Raw genomic sequence first — 25,158 nt, 5'->3', positions numbered from 1 at the left:
ATGAGTTGATTGAGAAGTTGGGTAACGCCAGGTACATAACCACCCTCGATCTCACAAAGGGCTACTGGCAGATTCCACTTTCTGGTGAGGCTAAAGAGAAAACTGCATTCTCCACCCCTGATGGGCTATTCCAGTATGTAGTGATGCCATTCGGGTTACATGGAGCGCCTGCAACTTTCCAGAGGTTGATGGACTTGATTCTGCGACCACATCGTGATTACTCAGCTGCCTACCTCGATGATGTGGTCATTTTTAGCCCTGATTGGGAAAGTCACCTCTGTAAGGTACAGGCCGTGTTGGATGCCATAAGTGATGCGGGGTTGACCATAAATGCCGAGAAGTGTGCTCTAGCCCTAGAAGAGGCCAAATATCTAGGCTACATTATTGGGAGAGGGTTGATTAAGCCACAGCTAAATAAAATTGAGGCAATACAGAATTGGCCTAGACCCCTGACAAAGAAACAGGTTAGAGCTTTCCTGGGTATTACGGGGTATTACCGTAGATTTGTGCCGAACTTTGCCTCAGTTGCTGCTCCACTAACTGACTTGACAAAGGGCGGAAAGACAGCAATGGTCACGTGGACCCCAGAGGCCGAGAAGGCTTTCCAAAGCCTTAAGTCGGCCTTGTGCCAACCACCTGTCTTAGTTACCCCCGATTTCAGGCGAGAATTTCTGGTCCAGACAGATGCCTCTAACACAGGCTTAGGTGCAGTACTCTCACAAGTAGTGAATGGTGAGGAGCATCCAGTGACGTACTTGAGTAGAAAACTAACCCCGGCCGAGAAAAATTATGCCATTGTGGAGCGAGAATGTTTGGCAGTAAAGTGGGCCCTAGAATCGTTAAAGTATTACTTGCTAGGCAGGAAATTCAAGTTGGTGACAGACCATGCCCCCCTAACATGGATGAAGTTAAACAAGGAGAGAAATGCAAGAGTGACTAGATGGTTTCTCTCCCTACAAAACTTTAATTTCACTGTGGAACACAGGCCAGGGAAATTACAGGCAAATGCTGACGCATTGTCAAGGGTAAGTTGTCTGTGGGGACAAAAGGCTCAGCCCTCCGGTCTGAAAAAGAGGGGGGGGATATGTAGACATGTCACTGGAGAAGTGATCGAGGGGGTGTACATCTCACCTAGGTTGCTACACAGTGTGAGATGGTAAATCCAGGATGGATCAGTTTCTCAGCAGCGATATGCTGCTGAGTTGTTATTTAATTTTGCCGGGCCTGGGTTTATATGGAATGGCAGGTAGGTTTGGTAGAGGGACCTGTCATTCCACATCCCCCGATCCAGTTCTGGGTTTGGGATCAGGTGAGCTTTGATCCTAATTAGCCTGGGAAGCTAAAGGCACTGCAGGGTCTGCAGGTGATTGCTCTCAGCCAGGGAATGAACAATCTGTGTGTTGAAGGAAGCTGCAAGCACAGCCACTGCTGGAGCTAAAACTCACCCTGCGATATCCAGGCGAAAGACGCTGTGTTTGTAAGTGTCAGATAGGTGAGCAGAACCTGTTAGTAAGCGCCCAGCCGGGCTAGGACTTTTATTTTTGTTGTACTTAGAAAGCACGGTGTTGCTGTATATTTTGTTTGCTGGACTGTTTGTACCACGAATAAACGCCAAGATCTGCTTTATAAATTCCAAGTCTGCTGTGAACTGTGTCCAAACACACCCTACCCCGGGAAGATCCCTTACAATATATATATATATATATATAAAACACACACACACACACATATTATATACATGTGTATGCCCACCCAAGTGTATGACTTTCTTTACTTCGCTGCTATGGGCTCTAGCCCCAGATCTTTTGTAGACCTAACAATGCCCCTCAAGCGATGTCACAACAGGGTATAAAAGAGAAGAGAGGCATCTCTTAGCCCTTGTACACATGGTCGGAGAATCCGTCGGAATGTGTCCTATCGGACCGTGTCGTCGGATAATCCGACTGTGTGTGGTATGCATCGGACTGATTCCGTCGGAATATCCGTCGGACCCAATTTTCCAACATGTTGGAAATATTTCCCGACCAAATGGTTCGATCGGACATAGTCCGATCATGTGTAGCGAATTTTGATCGGACCAAGTGCCACGCATGCTCAGATCAAATTCCTACATCAAAGCTATTGGCTACTAGCCTGAATGTAGTCCCATCGTAACGAAATTACGTCATCACGTTCTGAAAGATCGGATTTTTCGACAACTTAGTCCGACCGTGTGTATGCAACAGTTTCGGACACAATCTGGTTGGATTTGGTTGGCAGAATCTCCGACCGTGTGTACAGGGGCTAAGTGGAGCAACATTTAATGGAGGTACAACATTTAGCAACTCACATGGTTTTTGATTAAAACAGGCACATCTACGTATGCAGGCATCCGGGGTAAAGATGTCCACATAGACCGTCCTCCACACCGCCATCGATCTCATCCCTTCCACGCTGCGCTCCATGAGTGGTTCAAGCCTCACCTTCAGATCACTCTTCTGCATTGTAGTCTTCCCGGTCACAATTGCAGACTGACAGCGGTGAGAGCCGTCGGTGCAGAGGATGGTCTATGTGGACAGCTTTACCCTGGATGTCTGCATACTTAGATGTGCCTGTCTTAATCATCAACCACGTGAGTTGCTAAATGTTGTACTTTCATTAACCGGTTCCCGACCGGCGCACGCCGATGTACGTCGGCAGAATGGCATGGGCAGGCATATTGGCGTACAGGTACGTCCAATCTTTATTGCTGCCCTGCCATCACGAGCACTCCGCTGCCGGCGCACTCGCGTGCCGGTCGGGACCCCCGTGAGTCCGGTCCCGGGTCCCGTGGACTCAATCGCCGCGGGCATACCCGCGATCATCTCACGGGGCGGCTGAACGGAGAAATGCTGTTGTAAACAGCATTTCCCCATTCTGCCTAGCAACTAGTGACGCTGATCTCTGCTCCATGGTATTGGAGCAGAGATCAGTGTTCACTAAATGAAAGCCCAACCCCCCCACAGTTAGTAACACACCCCTAGGAACACTTAACCCCTACACTGCCACTCACTGGTTAACCCCATTCACTGCCAGTGTCATTTACACAGGAAACACTGCATTTATAAAGCAGTGATTGCTGTATAAATGACAATGGTCCCAAAAATGTGTCAAAAATGTCAAATGTGTCCGCCATAATGTCGCAGTCACAATAAAAATCGCTGATCGCCGCTATTACTAGTAAAAAAAAATTATTAATAAAAATGCCATAAAACTATCCCCCTATTTTGTAAACGCTATAACTTTTGCGCAAACCAACAAATGATCGCTTATTGCTATTTTTTTTACCAAAAATATGTAGAAGAATACGTATCGGCCTAAACTGAGGGAAAAAACGTTTTTTTATATATTTTTGGGGGAAATTTATTACAACAAAAAGTAAAAAATAATGGGTTTTCAAAATCGTCGCTCTATTTTGTTTATAGCGCAAAAAATAAAAACCACAGGGGTGATAAAATACCACCAAAAGAAAGCTCTATTTGTGGGAAAAAAAGGACACCAATTTTGTTTGGGAGCTACGTCGCACGACCACGCAATTGTCAGTTAAAGCGACGCAGTGCCGAATCGCAAAAAGTGGTCTGGTCTTTGACCAGCAAAATGGTCCGGGGCTGAAGTGGTTAAATGGAACCATACTGCTACACTTATGCAGCATACACACGACCGGACTTTTCAGCAGACTAGGTCCGACGGACTTCCGGCGGAGTTCCGATGGACTTTCCGAACGAACAGACTTGCCCACAGATAACCGGACTTCCTGGCAGACTAGGTCCACCGGTCTTCCCACGGACTTTCGACGGAGTTACGACAAACTTCCAAATGATTGGACTTGCCAACACACAGACTAAAGTCCGTTCATTTTGAATGTGATCTGTTACGACAGGACTAGAAAAGGAAGTCAATCTCTTGGCTTTTATCGGTGAGATTGACACCTTGCGAGCCCCGTCGCCTGACATGGATTTTAAGGGGAACCCCCACGCTGAAAAAACGGCGTGGGGGTCCCCCCAAGGTCCATACCAGACTCTTATCCGAGCATGCAGCCTGGCCGGTCAGGAAAGGGGGTGGGGACGAACAAGCGCCCCCCCTCCTGAACTGTACCAGGCCGCATGCCCTCAACATTTGGGGGTGGGTGCTTTGGGGAAGGGGGCGCCCTGTACACACGATCGGAAATTCCGCCAGCAAAAGTCCGATGTGAGCTTTTGGTCAGAGATTCTGACCATGTGTATGCTCCATCGGACTTTTGCTGGCAGAATTCCCACCAGCAAAAGATTTAGAGCAGGTTCTCAATTTTTCGGTCAAAAGTTCAGATGGGAAATTCACATTGTCTGTACCAATTCTGAAGCGCAAAATTCCTACACATGCTCAGAAACAATTTGACGCATGATCTGAATCATGGAACTTAATTTTCTCGGCTCGTTGTAGTGTTGTATGTCACCGCATTCTTGACCTTCGAAGATTTTTCAGATGAAAAATCAGATCGTGTGTACGCGGCATAACTATGTAACTGTTGGGGTTACAAGAAGTGTAAATATTGGGGTTACAATGTGGGTTAATGTAAGGGATACTGGGAAGATTAGTGTTACAGGAAGGCTAATGTAATGCTTCGTACACATGATCAGACTTTCTGCCAACAAAACCGTGGATTTTTGTTCGAAGGTTGTTGGCTCAAGCTTGTCTTGCATACACACGGTCACACAAATGTTGGCTAACAATTACGAACTTGGGAATGCAGTGACATACAAGACGTACGAGTTCATAGCCAGTACAGCTCATTCTGCTTGATTCCCAGCATGTATGAACTTTTGTGAGACGAAATTCTGACAACAAAGTTTTGTTGGCGGAAAATTTGAGAACCTGCTAGCAAACATGTGTATCTGAAAATCTGCCAGCAAATGTTCGATGGAGCATACACATGGTTGGACTTTCAGCCAACAAGCTCACATCCAACATTTCCCGTTGGGAAATCTGACCGTGTGTATGCGGCATAAGGTTTGGGGTTAGAAGAGAAGGTTAGTTTGAGGGTTACAGGAAGGGTTAGCATAAATTGGGAATGCAGAGAGGTTTAGTGTAAGTTTTGGGGTTACAGAAAGAGTTAGTGTTATGCCGCGTACACACGATCAAACAAGCAGGTGGAAAAGTCCGGCAAACTCAAGTCCGCCAGACAATCCCCCCGTGTGTAGCCTCCGGCATACTTTTTTGACCCGAAAGTACGGCGGACTTAGAAGGCCGTGTTGCACTCCAATCTTCCCGCCGGACTCGCCTTTCGGTGGACATTCCGTACTTTTAAAATGAGCGGACTTTTCCCGCGTGGAGAAAAGTCCGCTCATTTCGAGCGGGTCTGCAGGTAGGCGGGGCCCGCGAAGGAGATGCTGCCGGCCCCGCCACCTGGTATGGACTTAAAGGGGAACCCCAACGCCGGAAAAAAACGGCGTGGGGTCCCCCCAAAGTCCACAACAGACCCTTGTCCGAGTACGCTACCTGGCCGGCCAGGAAAGGAGGGGCGAGCGAGCCCCCCCCTGAGCCGTACCAGGCCGCGTGCCCTCAACATGGGGGGTGCCTTGGGGAACGCCACCCCAAAGCACATTGTCCCCATGTTGATGAGGACAAGGGCCTCTTCCCGACAACCCTGGCCGTTGGTTGTCGGGGTCTGCGGGCGGGGGGCTTATCGGAATCCGGGAGCCCCCTTTAATAAGGGGGCCCCCGGATACCGGCCCCCACCCTATGTGAATAAGTATGGGGTACAATGTACCCCTACCCATTCACCTGTAAAATAAAAGTACAAAAAAAACACAACACACGAGATAAAATAGTTTATTGCACAGCTCTGGGGGTCTTCCATCTTCAGGGGTCTTCTCGCTGGACTCCTCCGCTATCTTCTTGTAGCTCTTTTGCTAGCGGAGGAGCCCGGCATTCTTCCTTGCCGCCGGCCTCTTCTTCCGACTTCGGGGGTCTTGTCCCCCTTTTCGGTTCTTCTGCCGGGCCACCGCGCCTTCTTCTAGCTCTTTTACAGGCGGTGGCCCGGTCTTCTGTCCTTCTCTTCTTCTTCAGATGTTGCCTCACCGAGTCCTCCGCTCACAATGACAGGGACCGGGCACGCGGCGACTTATATAGGGACAAGGGGCGGGGTCTTCGGTGGATGTCACATGGGTTCATGTCACATGGGTTGATATCACATGGCGACAGTCCCAGCATCCTCCGGGACTGTGACATCGTAAGGGGGCGGGGTCACCATGTGACATGAACCCATGTGACATCCACCGAAGACCCCGCCCCTTGTCCCTATATAAGTTGCCGCCTGCCCGGTCCCTGTCATTGTGAGCGGAGGACTCGGCCAGGCAACATCTGAAGAAGAAGAGAAGAACAGAAGAACAGATGAACAGAAGGCGGCGGCGGCGACAGAAGACCGGGCCACCGCCTGTAAAAGAGCTATAAGAAGGCGCGGTGGCCTGGCAGAAGAACCGAAGAGGGGGACAAGACCCCCAAAGTCAGAAGAAGAGGCCGGCGGCGAGGAAGAATGCTGGGCTCCTCCGCTAGCAAAAGTGCTACAAGAAGATAGCGGAGAAGTCCGGCGAGAAGACCCCCGAAGACGGAAGACCCCCAGAGCTGTGCAATAAACGATTTTATCTCGTTTGTTGTGTTTTTTTTGTACTTTTATTTTACAGGTGAATGGGTAGGAGTACATTGTACCCCATACTCATTCACATAGGGTGGGGGGCCGGTATCCGGGGGCCCCCTTATTAAAGGGGGCTCCCGGATTCCGATACCCCCACCCTCAGACCCCGACAACCAACGGCCAGGGTTGTCGGGAAGAGGCCCTTGTCCTCATCAACATGGGGACAAGGTGCTTTGGGGTGGGGGGGCCGCGTGGCCCCCCCTTCCCCCCTTCCCCAAGGCACCCCCCATGTTGAGGGCACGCGGCCTGGTACGGCTCAGGGGGGGGGCGCTCGCTCGCCCCTCCTTTCCTGGCCGGCCGGGTAGCGTGCTCGGACAAGGGTCTGTTGTGGACTTTGGGGGGACCCCCACGCCGATTTTTTTCGCTGTTGGGGTTCCCCTTTAAGTCCATACCAGGCGGCGGGGCCAGCGACGTCTCCTTCGCGGGCCCTGCCTACCTGGAGACGCACTCGAAATGAGCGGACTTTCCTCTATTTGGATGTGCAGGTTCCATGGAACATCACCCATGACCAGATATAACACCAGCCATTTAATGGCCTGAAAGATTGGTTACCAACTGATGTAAGCACATTTGTAGCTGTGACAGTTATCACCAGGGCATGTCTTGAACATATTATATTCTATGAATGGGCCAGTAAGCAGCACTGCAAAAAACCACAATGCTATATTTGATGAAGGATTTATTAACATTTATTAAATGTAATTTCGACCCAGAGCCTAGAGCTTTCTTTGGGAAATGGATAAATCTGTGGGGTAAGGCCCGCTTTACAATCCATAATGAGAGGTTTATATGATATTTAGGCTGAGAATGTTTTTGTTTTTCTTATCCAGATTCCGGGTAAAGATTTAATAAAAGACCCAAAGAGGAAACAATATATATCTGTAAGTGTGAAGTCCAGCAATCCACCGTGCAGCTTAGAGAAAGTTATCCTCCTGAACTTTCACAGTGGATACATCTTCATACAGACGGACAAACCCATCTACACTCCGGGGACATCAGGTACTTATCTGTATAATGTAGAAGCAAAATGAAGAAATAAAACTATTGTTGACCTTAGGAAAACTTCTATCCCTCCACCTCTCTGGTCAGGTGGTAAAATATCAGCCTCAGAATGAGTATTTTGTTCTCAATTAGTTGGCCTAACCCAGGGGTGCCCAACCAGTGACCCGTGGAGCCCTCTGATGTGCCTCCTTCTGTGGGATGGCAGATTGGCAAGCCCAGATCATGGGTTGCAGACCCGCCATCCCAGAGCATCTGTGTTGTTTTAATGAAGCCAGCAAAGCAAGCAGCTGTAGAGCAGAGCTGTATTAGCTGATGCTTCCTGTATAGCGCCGTCTCTTGCCACAGGCGCAGTGATACCAAATGCACTCTGCTGGGGGCAGCAACAGCCGGCGATACCTGAATAGAAGACTGTTATTAAAGGTCAGTTTATTACTAAAATTACAGTGTATATATGGGCATATCTGCTCAGTGGTTACTGGGCTGCTTTCAAACTGATCCGCAGGTGCAGCGCACCTTCAGGTTACCTGCACTGAGCCATAGACTTCTGTTATTACCTGTGGGTTTGGTGAGCTTTCAGAAAGTGCACCATACCTGCAGGATATAATAGAAGTCTATGGCAAAGTGTAGCTAACGTGCAGGAAAGACACAGGTGCACTGCGCTGCATTAGTGTGAAAGGCCCCTTTCACACAATCGGTCCAACTCAATTGAACCCTCCATTCACCTCTATGAAACGGCAGATGTAAACAAATCTGTGTCCTTTTACACCCGTCTTCCTCCAATCTGATTCACAAAAAAAAACAGATCGGATCTGAGGACCCGTGGAGTGGGCTGTGCTCTGCTCATTGTGGCCCGCGACCAGTTGCCAAGTCCTACAATCCTGTCCAGATTGGCCTTTTCACTTATGTATATAAATTATAGTCCATACATGATATCAAAAAGGAAAAAAGAAAAATGTTCATAAATATAAAAAGCATCTATGGTATTGGCATCTATGGTATTGGCTTTGTGCATTGGGCCTATTATTGTAAGCACTTTTTTTTTTTTTACAAAAAAATGTTAATAGAAATGATTGGAATACAGAAGACCAAATCTGTCCCATTCCAGACATCTGATTGTGTTGTGGTCTCTCTTCTGTTCCTCTAGTCCAATATAGACTTTATCCTGTAAATTTCAACATGCAGCCAACAAACAAGGCAGTGCAAGTAGACATTCTGGTAAGTACAATGTATCTCTTGTATTTTGTGTTGTCTGCTTTTAAACAAGACTTGGTTACTATAGTACTACTACTATTTATAATACTACTCCTACTACTACAACTACTTTGACTGCTACTGCTACTACTACTACTATTTCTAATACTCCTCCTACTACTATTACGGTACTACTTCTACTACTGCTACTTCTACTACTAGTTATGTAGTGCAACTTCTTAGTGATTTTGAGGTGATTTTATGGCTACTACTTCTACTACAACTACTACTGCTTCTTTTACTACTTCTACTACTACTACTACTATTTCTACTATTTCTATTACTGCTACTATGATTACTACTACTGCTACTACTACTACTACTTCTATGGCTACTATTACTACTTCTACTGCTACTGCTACTACTGCTACTTCTACTATTATTACGGCTACTACGACTAGTTATGTAATGCACCTTTAGTGATTTTGAGGCGATTCTATGGCCACTACTACTTTTTCTAATACTATAAATACAAATTCTTTTACTAATTCTACTACTGTTGCTACTACTACGATTACTTCTACTACTACTATTACTACTTCTATGGCCACTATTACTATTTCTACTACTACTACTTCTACTACGACTAGTTATGTGGTGCGATTTTGAGGCAACTACTTCTACAAAACTACTACTACATCTTCTACTACTAATTCTTCTACTACCACTATCACTACTACTACTACGTCTATGAGAAAGGGGAGAAGAAAGTGGTGCCAATCTGAATGTAGTTTAAGGTTAAAAGCATTATGTTTTAATGGGTAGTATTAGACTCACATTTATGTATAGGTAAAGAAGCATATAGTACATGTATAAACGTGAGTACCCTTTTCAGCCTTTTTTTTGTATATATTTTCGTGTATATGCCTTTGTGCAATTTCACAAAAACTTGTTCTCGATCTGCACAATATGTTAAGGGGAATTTTTGCGCATAAGATGTAAATTACTGACCAAAAAAGCATATTTTTAAAAACATTTTTTACTGAAGAATATACTATTAGAATTATTTAAACACCTGTGTGCATAAGCACATTACAATGAATGGGCTGTATTTTAGCTCAGTAAAAAATAAAAAGCTGTTCTGAGCTTTTTCTCTTTCAATAATTTTTATTGAATTTAATTCTTTGGTAAATACATCATGTATAATCAGAAAATAGAAATAAAGCAAAAACATAACATAAAAAAAACAGAGAATTCAAATAAAGCAGGATGCATCAATCAGAAAAAAGACAAGATATACAAGGTATCTTATACAGATATAATTGGGGCTATTATATGTCAAGAAGGGCTTGGAGTGTAAAGATCCACTTCATTGAAAATTTGTAATAATGATGTATATAAGAAAAAGGGACACAAAAATTAAAAAAAAATATATATAAATATATATATATATATATATATATATATATATAATATACATACATACACATAGATAAAAGGGAAATAGAAAAGAAAAAAAAAAAAAATGAATTTGATTAAGATTTAAATGGGAGGTGTAGAAGATTTAGGTTATAAACATATCGGCAACTTCTAAGGAGACCCCCAAGGTCACCACTCCACCCCAATGGGCTCACACTGTGGAGTGGGATAGCTCGGGGGACTCCCGCCGAAGAACTCCCCATCTACGTCCCTTTAAACCCCCGTACAGCACCCAGAAATTGTGCTCCCCGGAGGGAAGTGAACAGCTGAACTTCAAAATTCCCAATTAAATTCCAAATGAACTCTTTAGAATTATTAAACTCCAGTCCGAACCACAAAGGTTAACTAAGGAAAAATGTAGTAGAATAAGGTAACATCTGATCAATTACTAAATATGAGAAATCCTGCTTAAAGAAAAACAACAAAAAAAAGGAAAAGTAGAAAGTGTAGTCAGGAGAGAAGAGGGAGGTTAAGGAAGGGAGAGTTGTACAGGATTCAGGGTCCTGGCTCCATCCATGTAGAATTTAAGACAGAAGGTGTCCTGGAAACAATTGTACTTTGATGTGTTGGGCCCATGGATCCCATGTCATTTCAAATTGTTGAGTGGTATTCCGTAATTTAGCTACTATTTGTTCCTGAATCATAATCCATGAAATTTTTTGCCTGGTAGCCACAAGAGAAACCCTAGAAGTTTTCCAAGCTTTTGCTAAAGTGATCTTGGCTCCCAAGCACATAAAAAAGATTAGTTGTTGAGTATGTTTAGGGGTATTATGTAGCCTGCGGTTCAGAAGGATATATGAAGGATCTTGTGGGATTGGGGCTTTCGTGACCTTCCTCACTAGATGTATAAAGTTATTCCAAAAGTTTCGAATGCGAGGACAAGACCACCATATATGTAACATTGTACCTAAAAGACCACATCCTCTGAAACAGAGCGGTGAAATCTCTGAGTACATCTTTGAAAGTCTCACAGGAACATAATACCATTTCGTTAGAATTTTGACATTAGCTTCGATTAAGGAAATATTTAAAATACCTTTGGAAGAACGTCTAAAAACTTGAAACCACAATTCCGTATCTAGTTGGATGTCCAAGTCTTCTTCCCAAGAACGAGCATATGTCGGTTTGTCACTCCTATCTGCCAGGGACGAGTAGATAAGGGAAATACCTCCTTTGCGATGACCATGTTTTAAGCACCATTGCTCATAAATCGTAACATTGTAACTATTTGGTTTGTCAAGTTCAAGAGAATGTATAAAACGTTTAATCTGTGAAAGTCTCAATTGTTCTGAATCGGGCATCTCTAGTTTGGAGTAGCAGTGTCCCATTGAAATGGGTCCATTTGGTGTAATGAAATGTCCAATTCTGAAAAGGCCCTTGTTCAACCACCAATGAAAATCTTGGATGTTCAGGCCAGGAGGGAAATCAGGATTATGGAATAAATGTACGAGAGGTCTCAGTGGGGAAATCAGGTGTACGTTTTTGTATAGTCTGTCACAAAGTTCTAGGGATTGAGAAAGCGTTGGGGACAATATGGCAGGTCTTTGCTTTGTTGGTCTCCATATTAGATGATCTAATGTGTAGTCAGGTACTGCCTGGTTCTCAATAGAAACCCAGTCTGGACTATTGGTTTTAGTATATATTGCTGAAAATTGTGCTAGTTGTGCTGCTTGATAATATAAAAAGAGGTTAGGAAGTCCTAAACCACCTTGGGTTGTCCGGCGGAACAGGATGTCACGCGCCAGTCTATGTCCCTGTTTTCCCCAGACAAATCCAATCACTTTTGATTGGAATTTGTTGAGAGTCGACTTTTTAATAGGTATGGGAAGGGCTCTGAATAAGTACAAAATTCGAGGAAATAAGTTCATCTTGACTGCATTGAGCCTGCCCAGCCAAGACAATCCTTCTTTAGACCATTTAGTTAAATCTGCTTCTAAAGATTTGAAGGCGGGTGGGTAATTAGCATTGTATAAATTACTGACACATTTGGTGAGAGAAATACCCAAATAGGGAATCCTATCTGTAGCCCAGGAGAAGGGAAAGAAGGGCGCAAGTCGGGAGATGGTTAATGAGGGAACCGAAATATTGAGAGCAACTGACTTGGAAATGTTAACTTGGAGACCTGAAATAGTTCCGAAATCCCGAAGGAGATGAAGTAAGTTGGGGGTGGAAATTAAGGGTGAGGTCAGAAATATAAGCATATCATCAGCAAAGAGAGCACATTTATGCTCTTCTAAACCACAACGAACACCTTTAATATTTATATCTGCTCTAATGGCGATGGCTAGAGTTTCTATAGCTATAATAAAGATTAACGGTGACAAGGGACAACCCTGTCTAGTACCTCTATGGATATCTAATGGTTGAGAGAGGTGGCCTAATAGACGTACTTGAGCAGAGGGGGTTGAATATAGGGATTTTAGAATGTTCATAAAATTTGCTCCGAAACCCCATTTGGTGAGAATTTCAAAAAGATATGGCCATGAAACAGAATCAAATGCCTTCTGCAAGTCCAAAGACAGCAGAAGGCCTTCTTGTGCCGGGCCCCCGTCCCAGTGTGAATTCAATAATGATATTAAGTCAATTGCCCTTCTCACCTGATCCGTTCCCTGTCTCCCCGGGATGAAGCCCACCTGATCCTTATGAATATAGTTAGATATAAAACTGGACATTCTGTTGGCTAATATTTTAGTCATAATTTTAAGATCATTATTGATCAGCGAAATGGGTCTGTAATTTCCCACTTCACTAGTATCTTTACCAGGTTTCGGAATAACAGAGATAAATGCAGTATTAGAATCATTCGGGAGGGGGGCTCCATCCCGGAGAGAATTAAAGAAACGAGCCATGTAGGGAGCTAATTTTGGTCCAAAAGTCTTATAATATCTGACCGAGAAACCGTCGGGGCCCGGTGCTGATTCTGATTTAAGGGCTTTTATGACGTCAAGTATTTCGGCAGGGGAGAAGGAATCATCCATTAGTTCTTTATGAGTTTGATGTATGTAAGGTAGATCGAGGTGATCAAGGAACTGATTCCTAGCTTTGGAATGTGTATGAGTTGTCTTAGAGTAGAGGTTTTCATAATAATCATGAAATGATTTCAAAATTTCTACCGGATTTTGTGTAAGGGTACCCGAAGATTGTCTAATTTTAGGGAAGACCAAGGTACGAGTTCGAGGACACAATTTACTCGCGAGTTTGGCACCTATTTTATCTTTTTGATAATAGAAGCGAGCTCCTGTCCATCGCAGATGTTTTTCTGCTGAGGTAGTGAGTGAGAGATTAAGTGCAATGCGTGCTCTATCAAGTTCAGCCAGGCTCTCTGGGGTAGGATGTTGTTTATGACTTTTGCTAAGTGTTTGGAATTCCTCTTTGAGTCGTACAAGCTCTGCGGAGTGTTCCTTTTTGAGTCGGGCTGAGAGTTGAATTATTTTACCCCTCATGACCGCCTTGTGTGCCGCCCACAGGGAGCCTGGCGAAATTGAGTCTGTATTATTATCTGTAAAGTAGTCCGAAAGGGCTGAGTTTAATACCGCACAGTGAGCTGGATTGTTTAGAAGAGACTCATTAAGCCTCCATTGGAACGGTCGTTTATCTCCTCCTCCCCCTCTAATAATTAATGAAACGATGGAATGGTCAGAGAGAGAGGAATCATAAATTTTGGAGGATTCAACCAAAGAGATGAAATGTGGAGGAATAAAGATATGGTCTATTCTGGTTAATGTATTATGAGGGATAGAAAAGTGAGTGTAGTCTTTGGATCGGGGATTCATTTCTCTCCATATGTCTATCAGGCCTGCTGATTGGATGGAATGTGCAACCCTAAGACTGCATTTAGGAGGTCTTTTGGGCATTGGTTTAGTAGGATTGGATCTGTCTGAGGAAAGGTCAAATGGGATGTTCGAATCTCCCGCCAGGACAACAATTCCCTTCAGATGGGATTTCAGCGTCAAGAGAGTCTTTTCAAAAAAATTGTCCTGGCGGGAGTTTGGAGCATAGTAGGAAACAAATGTGTATGTTACTGTAATAATTGACCCAGAGACCAGGATGTATCGGCCTTCTGGGTCTCTAATTGTTTTGGAATGATGAAAATGAACTTTGTTGGCAAAGCATATCGCAACCCCTTTTGTTTTATTGGAAGCATTAGCTAGATAAAATTGAGAAAAGTTTTTGTGAAGGAAAATGGGGTTATAAGAAATGGGGAAGTGCGTCTCCTGCATCAAGATAACATCAGCTTTGAGGGCATGAAATTGTTGCATAATTTTACGCCTTTTCACTGGGGAATTAAGGCCTTGAACATTATTGGACATTATACGGAGATCAGATTGTACCGGTGAGGTAGAGTTCATGGGAAGAGCATGTAGTAGTTAATACTATGAACAAAAGGAATACCTGTCTTTGTGGTGATCCCTGGCAGATAGGAGATGACACCTGTTCTTTGGAAGAAATGCTTGTGAGAAAAAAACGAGGAGAATCCAACCAGGCCCTGATCCTGCACAAGGGAGATGGGAAGGAAGATGTGTTTAGACTGGAAAGGGTAAGAAAGGGAGAATGGAAAGGGGGAAGAAGAAGGTAGGGAGATAATAGAATTAGGAAAAAATGAAATAAAATAAAAGTACATCAGAATATGCATTATATAAAATAACAATTCAAGACAAAAAAAATAGTAATGTATACAATAAATAAAATAGGAAGGGAAAAAAATCCCAAAGCGGCCCAAAAGGGTCGCTGTAAACAAACCCCGGTAGGAGAAATAGTTCTCCTATCGAAGTAAACAGGGGGGTGCATTGTACCCACCCTGGACAACCTCGCCACATAGGTTGATTATCTCAAAGGCACTAAAACAAAAAATCTGAGCCCAGACTATAATAAACATAGGGGAAATATAAATAATGTGCAACTGCCCCCCTCTTCCTCTACAATATGAGTGACCGTGACTTAATGTCAAAAAGAGCCATTATAAGAATAAAAATAAAGAAAAAAAACCATCAAATATAAAGCCAAAAGGTCAGTTGGAGAGAAAAATAAAATTATAGAGGAAGAGGGGTCTAATACAGGCATTACAGTAAATTTATATGTCAAAAAGGAAAAATATTTTGAAATTTTCCACTTTAGAAAAGAGAGAGAAAAAAAAAAAAAAATATCCTTTTTAATGTCTTCTGTGGGAAAAAGCCTGGAGAAGTTTCCAGGAAAAACAGGACCAAATGTCAACCCGGTCCTGGTAAAGGTTCGGCCCTAAGGACAAACCGTAAGGAAGTCAAAAATTCTTTCTTCCTTTTTTCTGTCCTTTTCCTTCCTTCTTTCCACAAAAATTGGACAGTTCAGGTGTATCTTCAGGTTGGTGGAGATTCCCTCGATCTCTTGGGCATCTGTTTCTGCCATATTTGCGTCAAGGGGCTTGTCGGTGAGGGGCGTTTGGATGAAGAGGATCCTTTCGGTGTAGAAGTCTGTGGAAGTTCCTGGGTGATCATTCCCAATTGAAGCAGAAGTCGTTCACCATCTTGGAACGTCGAGAAGTGGATAGAGGCATAGTCTGTGGGAGGTGAGGGCGCATCTCTAGGAACTATGTCCCATGGGGCAAAGCTTATAGGTAAAATATGCTGTATGGATGGGTTACTTTCCCCCCTAATATGACTCAGAAGAGGGTCTGTGGATGCTGGGGATAGGGTCCCGAGTTGAATTTCACTCACTGTGCCGTTTGAAGTTGAATTTGAAGTTGAAGAGAGGTGCTTAACTGTGTAGTCTTGGTCCGCTATGGATTCCTCATTGCAGGCTGTATTTTGTGAGGTAACGGCGGCCATCTTGGATCGGCCTGACCTCTCTAACGCTGTGGAAAGCGCGGGTTTGGGGTTCCGTCGGGACTTAGAACCGGGCATTCGTGTGAAGCCTGCGTTTTCCCCAATCCGAAGTGACTGTTTACCGGTAAAAACGAGGGCTCAGAAAGTCGTGGCGGCGAACGTTAGTCCAGGGTGGCGCGGAGCTCCCGGTCTATGCGGCCATCTTGGACGCTTCCGCCTGTTCTGAGCTTTTTCAAGCTGCAGTGTGCAAAAGGCCTAATACTATTTAACCCTACATTACACTCAGACTGGCACTGCTTTCTTCTCCCCTCTCTCACTGCATACAGTCTCCTTCTGCTCTGACCGCTGGCTACCAACACTGACACCCAGTCATAACCTATACAATAGGTCTAGCTCCAGTAGCATATGGACTCATTGATTTTAAGGACTTTGGGAACTTTTTAGATCCTCTGTGTATTATCACAAAATGCCATCTTAAGCTGCAAAGGTTACTTATTTTTTATGATAGTCACTAGATGGCGCTGAGGAGCATACTTATTTCCTATGATAGTCACTAGATGGCGTTGAGGAGCATACTTATTTCTTATGATATTCATTAGATGGCGCTGAGGAGCATACTTATTTCCTATGATGGTCACTAGATGGCGCTGAGGAGCATACTTATTTCTTATGATATTCATTAGATGGCGCTGAGGAGCATACTTATTTCTTATGATAGTCACTAGATAGCGTTGAGCAGCATACTTATTTCTTATGATGGTCACTAGATGGCGCTGAGGAGCATACTTATTTCTTATGATAGTCACTAGATGGCGCTGAGGAGCATACTTATTTCCTACGATAGTCACTAGATGGAGTTGAGGAGCATACTTATTTCTTATGATAGTCACTAGATGGAGTTGAGGAGCATACTTATTTCTTATGATGGTCACTAGATGGCGCTAAGGAGCATACTTATTTCTTATGATATTCATTAGATGGCGCTGAGGAGCATACTTATTTCTTATGATAGTCACTAGATGGTGCTGAGTAGCATACCTATTTCTTATGATAGTCACTGGATGGTGCTGAGGAGCATACATATAATAGTCAACTAGAAAGCACTGGATGTCATATGTCCTTCACATCGCACTGTGCATGAGTGCCCCCGGGGGCATGCAGCGTGGCGATCTGTGGTGACATATCGCAACACTGATCAGGGTAAAAAGGCAATGACATAGGCTCTTTACCATGTGATCACCTGTGTCCAATCACAGTGGATTACATGTAAACAAATGCCGGTTATCAACGCTGTCACTGTTTGAGGAAAGGAAAACCAATAACTGTCTTTCCAGTTACAGGGGACATTTATTTACATTGATAATCAGGGCACTGATCATCAATGCAGCTCCATCAGTGCAGCCTTATCTGTGTCTTCTCATCAGTGCCCATCAGCCCAGCATATCAGTGCCCATCAGTGCAGCATATCAGTCTTCATCAGTGCAGCATATCAGTGCCCATCAGTGCAGCATATCAGTCTTCATCAGTGCAGCATATCAGTGCTCATCAGTGCAGCATATCAGTGTTCATCAGCGCAATATATCAGTGCCCATCAGTGCAACATATTAGTGCCCATCAGTGCAACATATCAGTGCAGCATATCAGTGCCCATCAGTGCAGCATATCAGTGCCCATCAGTGCAACATATTAGTGTTCATCAGCGCAACATATCAGTACAACATATCAGTGTCCATCAGTGCAGCATATCAGTGCCCATCAGTGCAGCATATCAGTTTTCATCAGTGCAACATATCAGTGCAGCTTTTTTAAGTTTTGATTCAGACTTCCATCAACACCCAATATACATGGCACTTCATCCCAGTTAGAAATGTTCAAAATTTTTTTGGGGGGAAAGAACCCAAATACAGGAAAAATGGGACATTAACAGTGCGATATTTACTAAACTAAAATATCGCACTGTTAATGTCCCATTTTTCCTTTTTAACATATCAGTGCAGCATATCAGTGCAGCATATCAGTGCAGCATATCAGTGCCCATCAGTGCAACATATCAGTGTTCATCAGCACATCATATCAGTGCAACATATCAGTGCAGCATATCAGTGTCCATCAGTGCAGCATATCAGTGCCCATCAGTGCAGAATATCAATGTTCATCAGCGCAACATATCAGTACCCATCAGTGCAGCATATCAGTGTCCATTAGTGCAACATATCAGTGTTCATCAGTGCAGAATATCAGTGTTCATCAGTGCAGCCTCATTAGCGTTCATCAATGAAGAAGAAAAATTACTTATTTGTATAACAAAGAAAAAAATAAAATAATATAAATAAATATATATATATATATATATATATATATATATATATATATATATATATATATACATACACACACACACACACACACACACACACACACACACACATATATGTGTATGTATATTTTTTACATTTTCAGTCTCTTTTCGTTTGTTTAGCAAAAAATAAACACCCCAGTGGTGATCAATGACTCTGGAAGCACAATTATTCACATAATATACATCCATTATTAATTATTTATTTCTGTGGTTTAGAATCCGGATGGAATTTTGGTGAAAAATGAGAACATTTTTCCTGACGTATCAGGCATCATTTCTAAGACCTACACATTGACTGATGTGCCAAGGTAAGGAGGACATTCAATGTGACCGATAATTTTGGACAACATCGTATGAACATTTAACCACTTCCAGTCCGGTCCTCTTCTGGCCCTTTTTGTTCACATGTAACAATCAGTATTCTAATAATTAGAACCTCCAAACATTATACATATTTCTTGTTCATACATCACGGGACACAGAGGCTTGATAATTACTTAGTGGGTTAGATAGTCACCATCAGGTGATTGGACACTGGCAAGCCTAATTAACCCCTATATAACCCCTCGCATATGGAGAGTACCTCAGTTTTTTCACCAGTGTCTAAGGTGGTTGGTCACGTTAAAGATATGCTAAGAAGAAATCTCTGCTTGATGGTCTCTGAGGAGGCCTAGGAGCTATACAACTGGATCCATGCCTCGGGCCAAAAAATACGCCTAAGATGGATGGTACCCAGGCCTCGTGCATGAAGAAACAAGGTTTTGCCTGTAATGTCTCTCTTTGAGGACTGGGCTCTGGGATCCAGTGCTTTGGTGCACAAATTAAAGTTGTGCAAAAAGTTTTCTGGCAGAGTCTTCTACAGGTCCAGGGAAGAGGATCCTGTGAGTAGGAACTCAGAACCCTGAAGGTTGGCACAACGCTACCTGCCGTGATGGGTGAAGGTTGGATCTGTCTGTTATCAGCAGTCCTGCGGTGGTGATAAGGTAAGTGAAGACAATCCTAAAGTTTACACATTATGGATTATCTTCTTTTTGAGCAGTTGCATGTCTTACCTGGTTTCCGTCACTAGAGGGAATAAGAACATACCTGTTGTATACTTACATGCCATCCAGGATACATGCTCAGTGAAGCTGGACTGAGAAGCCGCTCACCTCCACTGCTGCAGGCTCTGTCACATAATATAGAAGGGGGAGGGATACCACGCTGTCCGTGTGTCCCGTGCAGTTCTCAGGGAATCCCCTTTCTGCCCCCTCACCCGGGCCGCCGCCATGGCAGTTGTATGCGTAGGCGTGCTTTTACAGTGATGCTCGGTGGGAAAGGAGACAGGGGAGTGGTTGCAGCGCCCTGCACGTGCGGCGTGCACAGCATACCAGTGCGCAGTCGTGAAGCTGCTATGTTTAAAGCCCAGTATGGCAGAGCTCCTGTAAGCAGTGGGACACAGAGCTGTGAGCAGTAAGCATCTCAGGGGATTTGGATCTAGGCATACATAAGACACCTACTCGGCATCAGGCTGTGCAGACTAAGGTAATGTTTATATTGTAAGACCAGGGCACAGCAGTGATTGCATTTGTACTAGTACATCTGCTTTGCAGTTTAGGCCTATGTCTTCTCGTAAGAGGGCTTCAGGGGGAGGTAAAAGAGGCACTAAAATTTCACCGCCTACTTCTAGGGGTTCTGGGCATGCCTGCATGATTCCACCCCCCCCCCCCTCCCTTGAAAGACTGGAGGCAGCCTCACAGTCGATCGTTGTTGCAGGGTGTCAGTCTGACACCCTGCAACTACGATCTCGGTACAGAGTCTCCGAAGGAGACTCTTTACCACGTGATCAGCCGTGTCCAATCACGGCTGATCACAGTGTAAATATGAAGAGCCGGTGATCGGCTTTTCCTCACTCGCGTCTGTCAGACGTGAGTAGAGGAGAGCCAATCGGCTGACGATTATCAGCACAGCCCCCCCGAGGATGCCCACACTGGACCACCAGGGATGCCACTAGATCACCAGGAGATGCCCAGCACCAGGTATGCCCCCTAGACCATCAGGGATGCCAGCCAGTGCCCATAATGAATGTCAATCAGTGCCCATAATGGATGGCAATCAGTGCCCACAATGGGCATCACTGATTGGCATGCATTATTGTTTGGCACTGATTGGCATCCATCCCTACAAAACTTTAAATTACAATGGCGCCTATCAGTGCCCATCCTAGCCGCCTATCCATGCCCATCCGTGCCGCCTATCCATGCCCGTCCATACCGCCTATCCATGCCCATCCGTGCCGCCTATCCATGCCGCCAATCCGTGCCACCTATTCATGACAATCCGTGCCACCTATCAGTGCCTATTTGTGCCACCTATCAGTGTCTGTGTCGCATATCAGTGCCACCTATTAGTGCCGCCTATCGGTGCCTTTTCATTGGTGCCACCTCACCGGTGCCCATCAGTGCCACCTTATCAGTGCCCGTCACTGCAGCCCTGTTAGTGCCCATCAGTGAAGGAGAAAACTTACTTGTTTACAATGTTTTGTAACTGAAACAAAAAAAAACATGTTTTTTTTTTCAAGATTTTTGGTCTTTTTTTATTTGTTTAGCAGAAAATAAAAATCCCAGAGGCGATCAAATACCACCAAAAGAAAGCTCTATTTGTGGGAACAAAATGATAAAAATTTATGTTGGGTACAATGTAGCATGACCACGCAATTGTCATTCAAAGTGCGACAGTGCTGAAAGCTCAAAATTGGTCTGGGCAGGAAGGTGTATAAGTGCCCGGTATTGAAGTGGTTAAAGCCTTCTTTTCTATGGCTGGCGCTGTGGTCCAGCCTGCGGTTGCAGCAGTCGGCATGTGCCAGTTCCTCAAGGAACAAATGAAGCGGGTACTTAGACTCCTCCCCAGTGGAGGGTGAGGTTTATGCAGACCTTCCTAAGGCCTTATGTTTTGCGATTGATGCCATTATGGATTCTGTTCAGCAAGCATCCTGCTTTTCCCTCCTGTTCATACACATGCGCAGGGCCCTTTGGCTTAAACATTGGGCAGCTCAAGCTTTGTGCAAACGATATCTGAATGCGTTCCTGTTTATGGGGAACGTCTGTTTGGGGATGACCTGGACAAATACATCCAGAAGATTACCAGGGGTAAAACCACATTGTTACCGGTCAAAAAAGAGTAAACATCCCACATTTAGACGTTCTCTGTCCCCAACCCCTGGAGCCTCGTCCTCCAGGCAGTGGTGGTGGCCTCCCCAATCCAATACTAGGGGTAAGGTCCAAAGTCAAGCCAAAGGGCAAAAAAAGTCTTGGGGTTCAAGATCTGTTCAGCAGAACCCCAAAACCTCCCTATGAAGGGGTGCCCCCACTCGGCTGAAGGCTGCTGCAGTTTGCAGGCGCCTGGCGGGAAGAGATTCAGGACAGATGGGTAACCTCCACTGTGTCTCTGGGCTACAAGCTGGAGTTTCAGGAGTTCCCACCTTCTCTTTTCCTAAGGTCAAGAGTCTCCAAGGATCCAGAAAAAAGAAGACCCTTGTTTCTGGCCTTAGAATGTCTTCTCTCCCAATGATTATAGAGGTGACTCCATAGGAGCAAGGCTCAGGGTTCTACTCAAACCTTTTTACGGTTCCAAAACCAAACGGGGATGTCAGACCTATTCTAGATTTAAAAGACCTGAATCAGTTGTTAGACATTCGTTCTTTCCGCATGGATTCTAGTAGTAGTTTCATCCCTTCGGGGGGGGGGGGGGGAATTCTTGGCATCAATAGACATCAATGCATATTTACACGTGCCACTATTTCCCGCTCACCAAAGATTCCTGAGGTTTGAGGTGGATCAGCACCAGTTCCAATTTGTGGCCCTACCTTTCGGTCTTGCCACAATACCTCGTGTGTTCACAAAAATTCTAGCCTCGCCCTTGGAAAAACAAAGGTCTCGGGGCATGACAGTGACAGCTTATTTGGATGATTTGCTTCTTGCAGAACAGTCCATAGCACGCTTAGACCACAGTGTGCTCAAAACAGTAGAGTACTTAAGCTGGGTCCTCAATCTATAAAAATCTTCCTTAAAGCCCCTAAAAAGGCTGGAGTATCTGGGCATGGTCATAGACACAATCCAAAGCAGAGTATTTTTATCTGGGTCAAAGGCTAAATCCATAAAAGATTTAGTCCGGGTAGTCAAGGAACAATCCCTCCATTCACTCAAGGCCTTTGCAGAGCAGCATCCTCTCTGCCTGGAGCAAAAGGGTACAGGCCTTGGATCTTCCAATGTGCCTGTCTCCTTGGGTACACCAGAGCCTCAATTGGTGGCTGCTGACCAAGAATCTGCTAAAAGAAAAATCTTTTGTTCCAGTTACTTGGAAAGTGGTAACCACAGATGCCATCCTAATAGGCTGGGGAGCGGTTCTGGAAGAAGCTTCCACTCAAGCAAGATGGTCCAGAGCTGAAAGGTTCTTGCCCATCAACATTCTAGAGATTCAAGCAATTCGACTAGCCCTCAAGGTTTGGACTTGCAGGTTACAGGGTTACCCTGTCCGGATACAGTCCGACAATACTACAGCTGTGGCATATTGTCAATCACCAAGGGGAAACCAAGCATTCGGATGCCCAAAAAGAGGTGAATCACATTTTTCATAGGCAGAGAGAGATGTTCCTTGTCTGTCTGCGGTCTTCACCCCAGAGGTAGAAAATTGGCATGTGGATTTCCTAATTCACCAGCAGCTGTGCTGGAGAATGGTCTCTATACCCCAACATATTTCAGGCCATATGTCGAAAATGTGGTACCGCGGATATGGACCTGTTGGCCTCCAGGTTCAACGAAAAACTGGACAACTTTGTGTCAAGAACAAAGGATCCACTAGCACAAGAGTCAGATGTCTTAACAATTCCATGGGATCAATACTCTCTGATCTATGTGTTCCACTTCTCCCACGATTCCTTCAGAGGGTCAAAAGGGAAGGAAAGCTGGTAATTCTGGTGGCTCTGGTTTGGCTCAGGTCATCTTGGTTTGCGGAGATCATAAAAATGGCAGAGGGAAGACCTTGGGTTCTTCCGCTCTGCCCAGATCTACTCTCACAGGGTCCAATATTCTATCCTGCCTTACAAAGTCTAAATTTGACATTTTGGTGGTTGGGACCCACATTGTAAAGGGTTGTGGCCATCTACTACAGAATATGGAAGGCATATGTATCCTGGTGTGAATCCAGAGAATGGCATCCTAGAAAGTATGCCATTAGCAGAATTCTTGCCTTTTTCCAATTAGGCGTGGAAATGAAGCTGGCCTTGAGTACTATCAAGGGCCAGATCTCGGCCTTGTCAGTATTCTTTCAAAGACCGCTTGCCTCTCATTCCCTCGTACAGGCCTTTGTTCTGGGAGCACCATGCTTGAATCTGCCGGTTAAGCCACCTGTGTGCCCAGGGGATCTGAATTTGGTTTTGTCTGTTTTACAGGAACAACCTTTTGAACCATTGCACCAAGCTTCTTTAAATCTTTTAACAAAGAAGTTGGTGTTTTTGGTAGCCTTATTCTCAGCTAGAAGGGTATCAGAATTAGCAGTCAGTATGTCTATCTGCAGGCAACCGCTCATGATAGACAGCTCCATCACGAGGAAATTACCATTCTTTTGCTACTTGTACAACACCCAGAACTGGTTGAATGTTCAAATGTGCATATCCAATCCACCTGGTTATATGTTTGATTGGTCTAGCTCAGGGATCCTCAAACTACGGCCCTCCAGCTGTTGCCAAACTACACATCCCATGAGGCATTGTAAAACTCTGACATTCAGGCCGCGTACACACGCGCGGACTGTTCGCCCAACCTTGTCCGCTGAACAGTGTTTGGGCGGACAGTCCGCTCGTGTGTGGGGCTTCAGCGGACAGTTTCAGCGGACAGTTGGACGAACAAGGTCTTACGGAAATTCCGAAAAACTGTCCGCTGAAACAAGGTTTCAGCGGACTGTTCGCTCGTGTGTAGGCTTGTTCGGCCAACTAAGTCTCGCGCATGCTCAGAAAGGATTTCCACGTCGGAAGGTTGCATTGCAGTGTATAGGACGTCGTATTTTTCGTCCCGTCGTACGTGCCGTTCACGTCATCGCGCACGGTTTCAGCAAACTGTTCGTCCGTCGTGTGTGGCCATGTCCGTCCATGCTAAGTTTGAGCGGACTGTTTGCCGAAACTGTTGGACGGACAAAGTTGGGCGAACAGTCCGCGCGTGTGTACGCGGCCTCACAGACATGACTAGGCATGATGGGAATTGTAGTTCCTGAACATCTGGAGGGCCATAGTTTGAAGACCCATGGTCTAGCTTTTCCCCCAGGCCCCCTTTCTGGAATTCTGGGGGGTGTTTTCTGCCTCCACCCCAGGTGAGACTACATGATCCAGGCCGCTGTTATGATCCCATTTAGAAGCTGTGATTAGCTTATGGGCTGATATTTTATACATGCATCTGACTCCTGATGATTGGTTACAAGCCAAGAAACGTGTCAAGTTAACTACTCATGGATGCCCCAAAAATATATATACATTTATCCAAAAAATCATCTTATATTCTTCTATGTATTTACCTCTGTATCAATTGTTTTAACCATGTTTACTGTTTGATTCATTTGTATTGATTGTACCATTGATTGTACCATCATGTCCAGTGATTAACTATATTAAA

The 25,158-nt window shown here is 44.7% G+C and overlaps 1 protein-coding gene across 1 annotated transcript in view; it reads left to right on the top strand.

Moving 5' to 3' along the window:
- LOC143961250 (complement C3-like) overlaps window positions 1-25,158 on the top strand; it is a 351,241-nt gene that overhangs the window by 31,241 nt on the left and 294,842 nt on the right. The window contains exons 3-5 of the mRNA XM_077470486.1: window positions 7,519-7,687; window positions 8,835-8,905; window positions 18,734-18,825. Coding sequence (XP_077326612.1) covers window positions 7,519-7,687; window positions 8,835-8,905; window positions 18,734-18,825 — 332 coding nt within the window. The remainder of the gene's footprint in view (window positions 1-7,518; window positions 7,688-8,834; window positions 8,906-18,733; window positions 18,826-25,158) is intronic.

Source organism: Lithobates pipiens, unplaced genomic scaffold, assembly GCF_037356315.1.
Source record: "Lithobates pipiens isolate NorthernLeopardFrog02 unplaced genomic scaffold, aLitPip1_a1.2 Scaffold_8, whole genome shotgun sequence".
Taxonomy (NCBI): Eukaryota; Metazoa; Chordata; class Amphibia; order Anura; family Ranidae; genus Lithobates; species Lithobates pipiens.
This window is presented reverse-complemented; position numbering and strand designations above follow the sequence as displayed.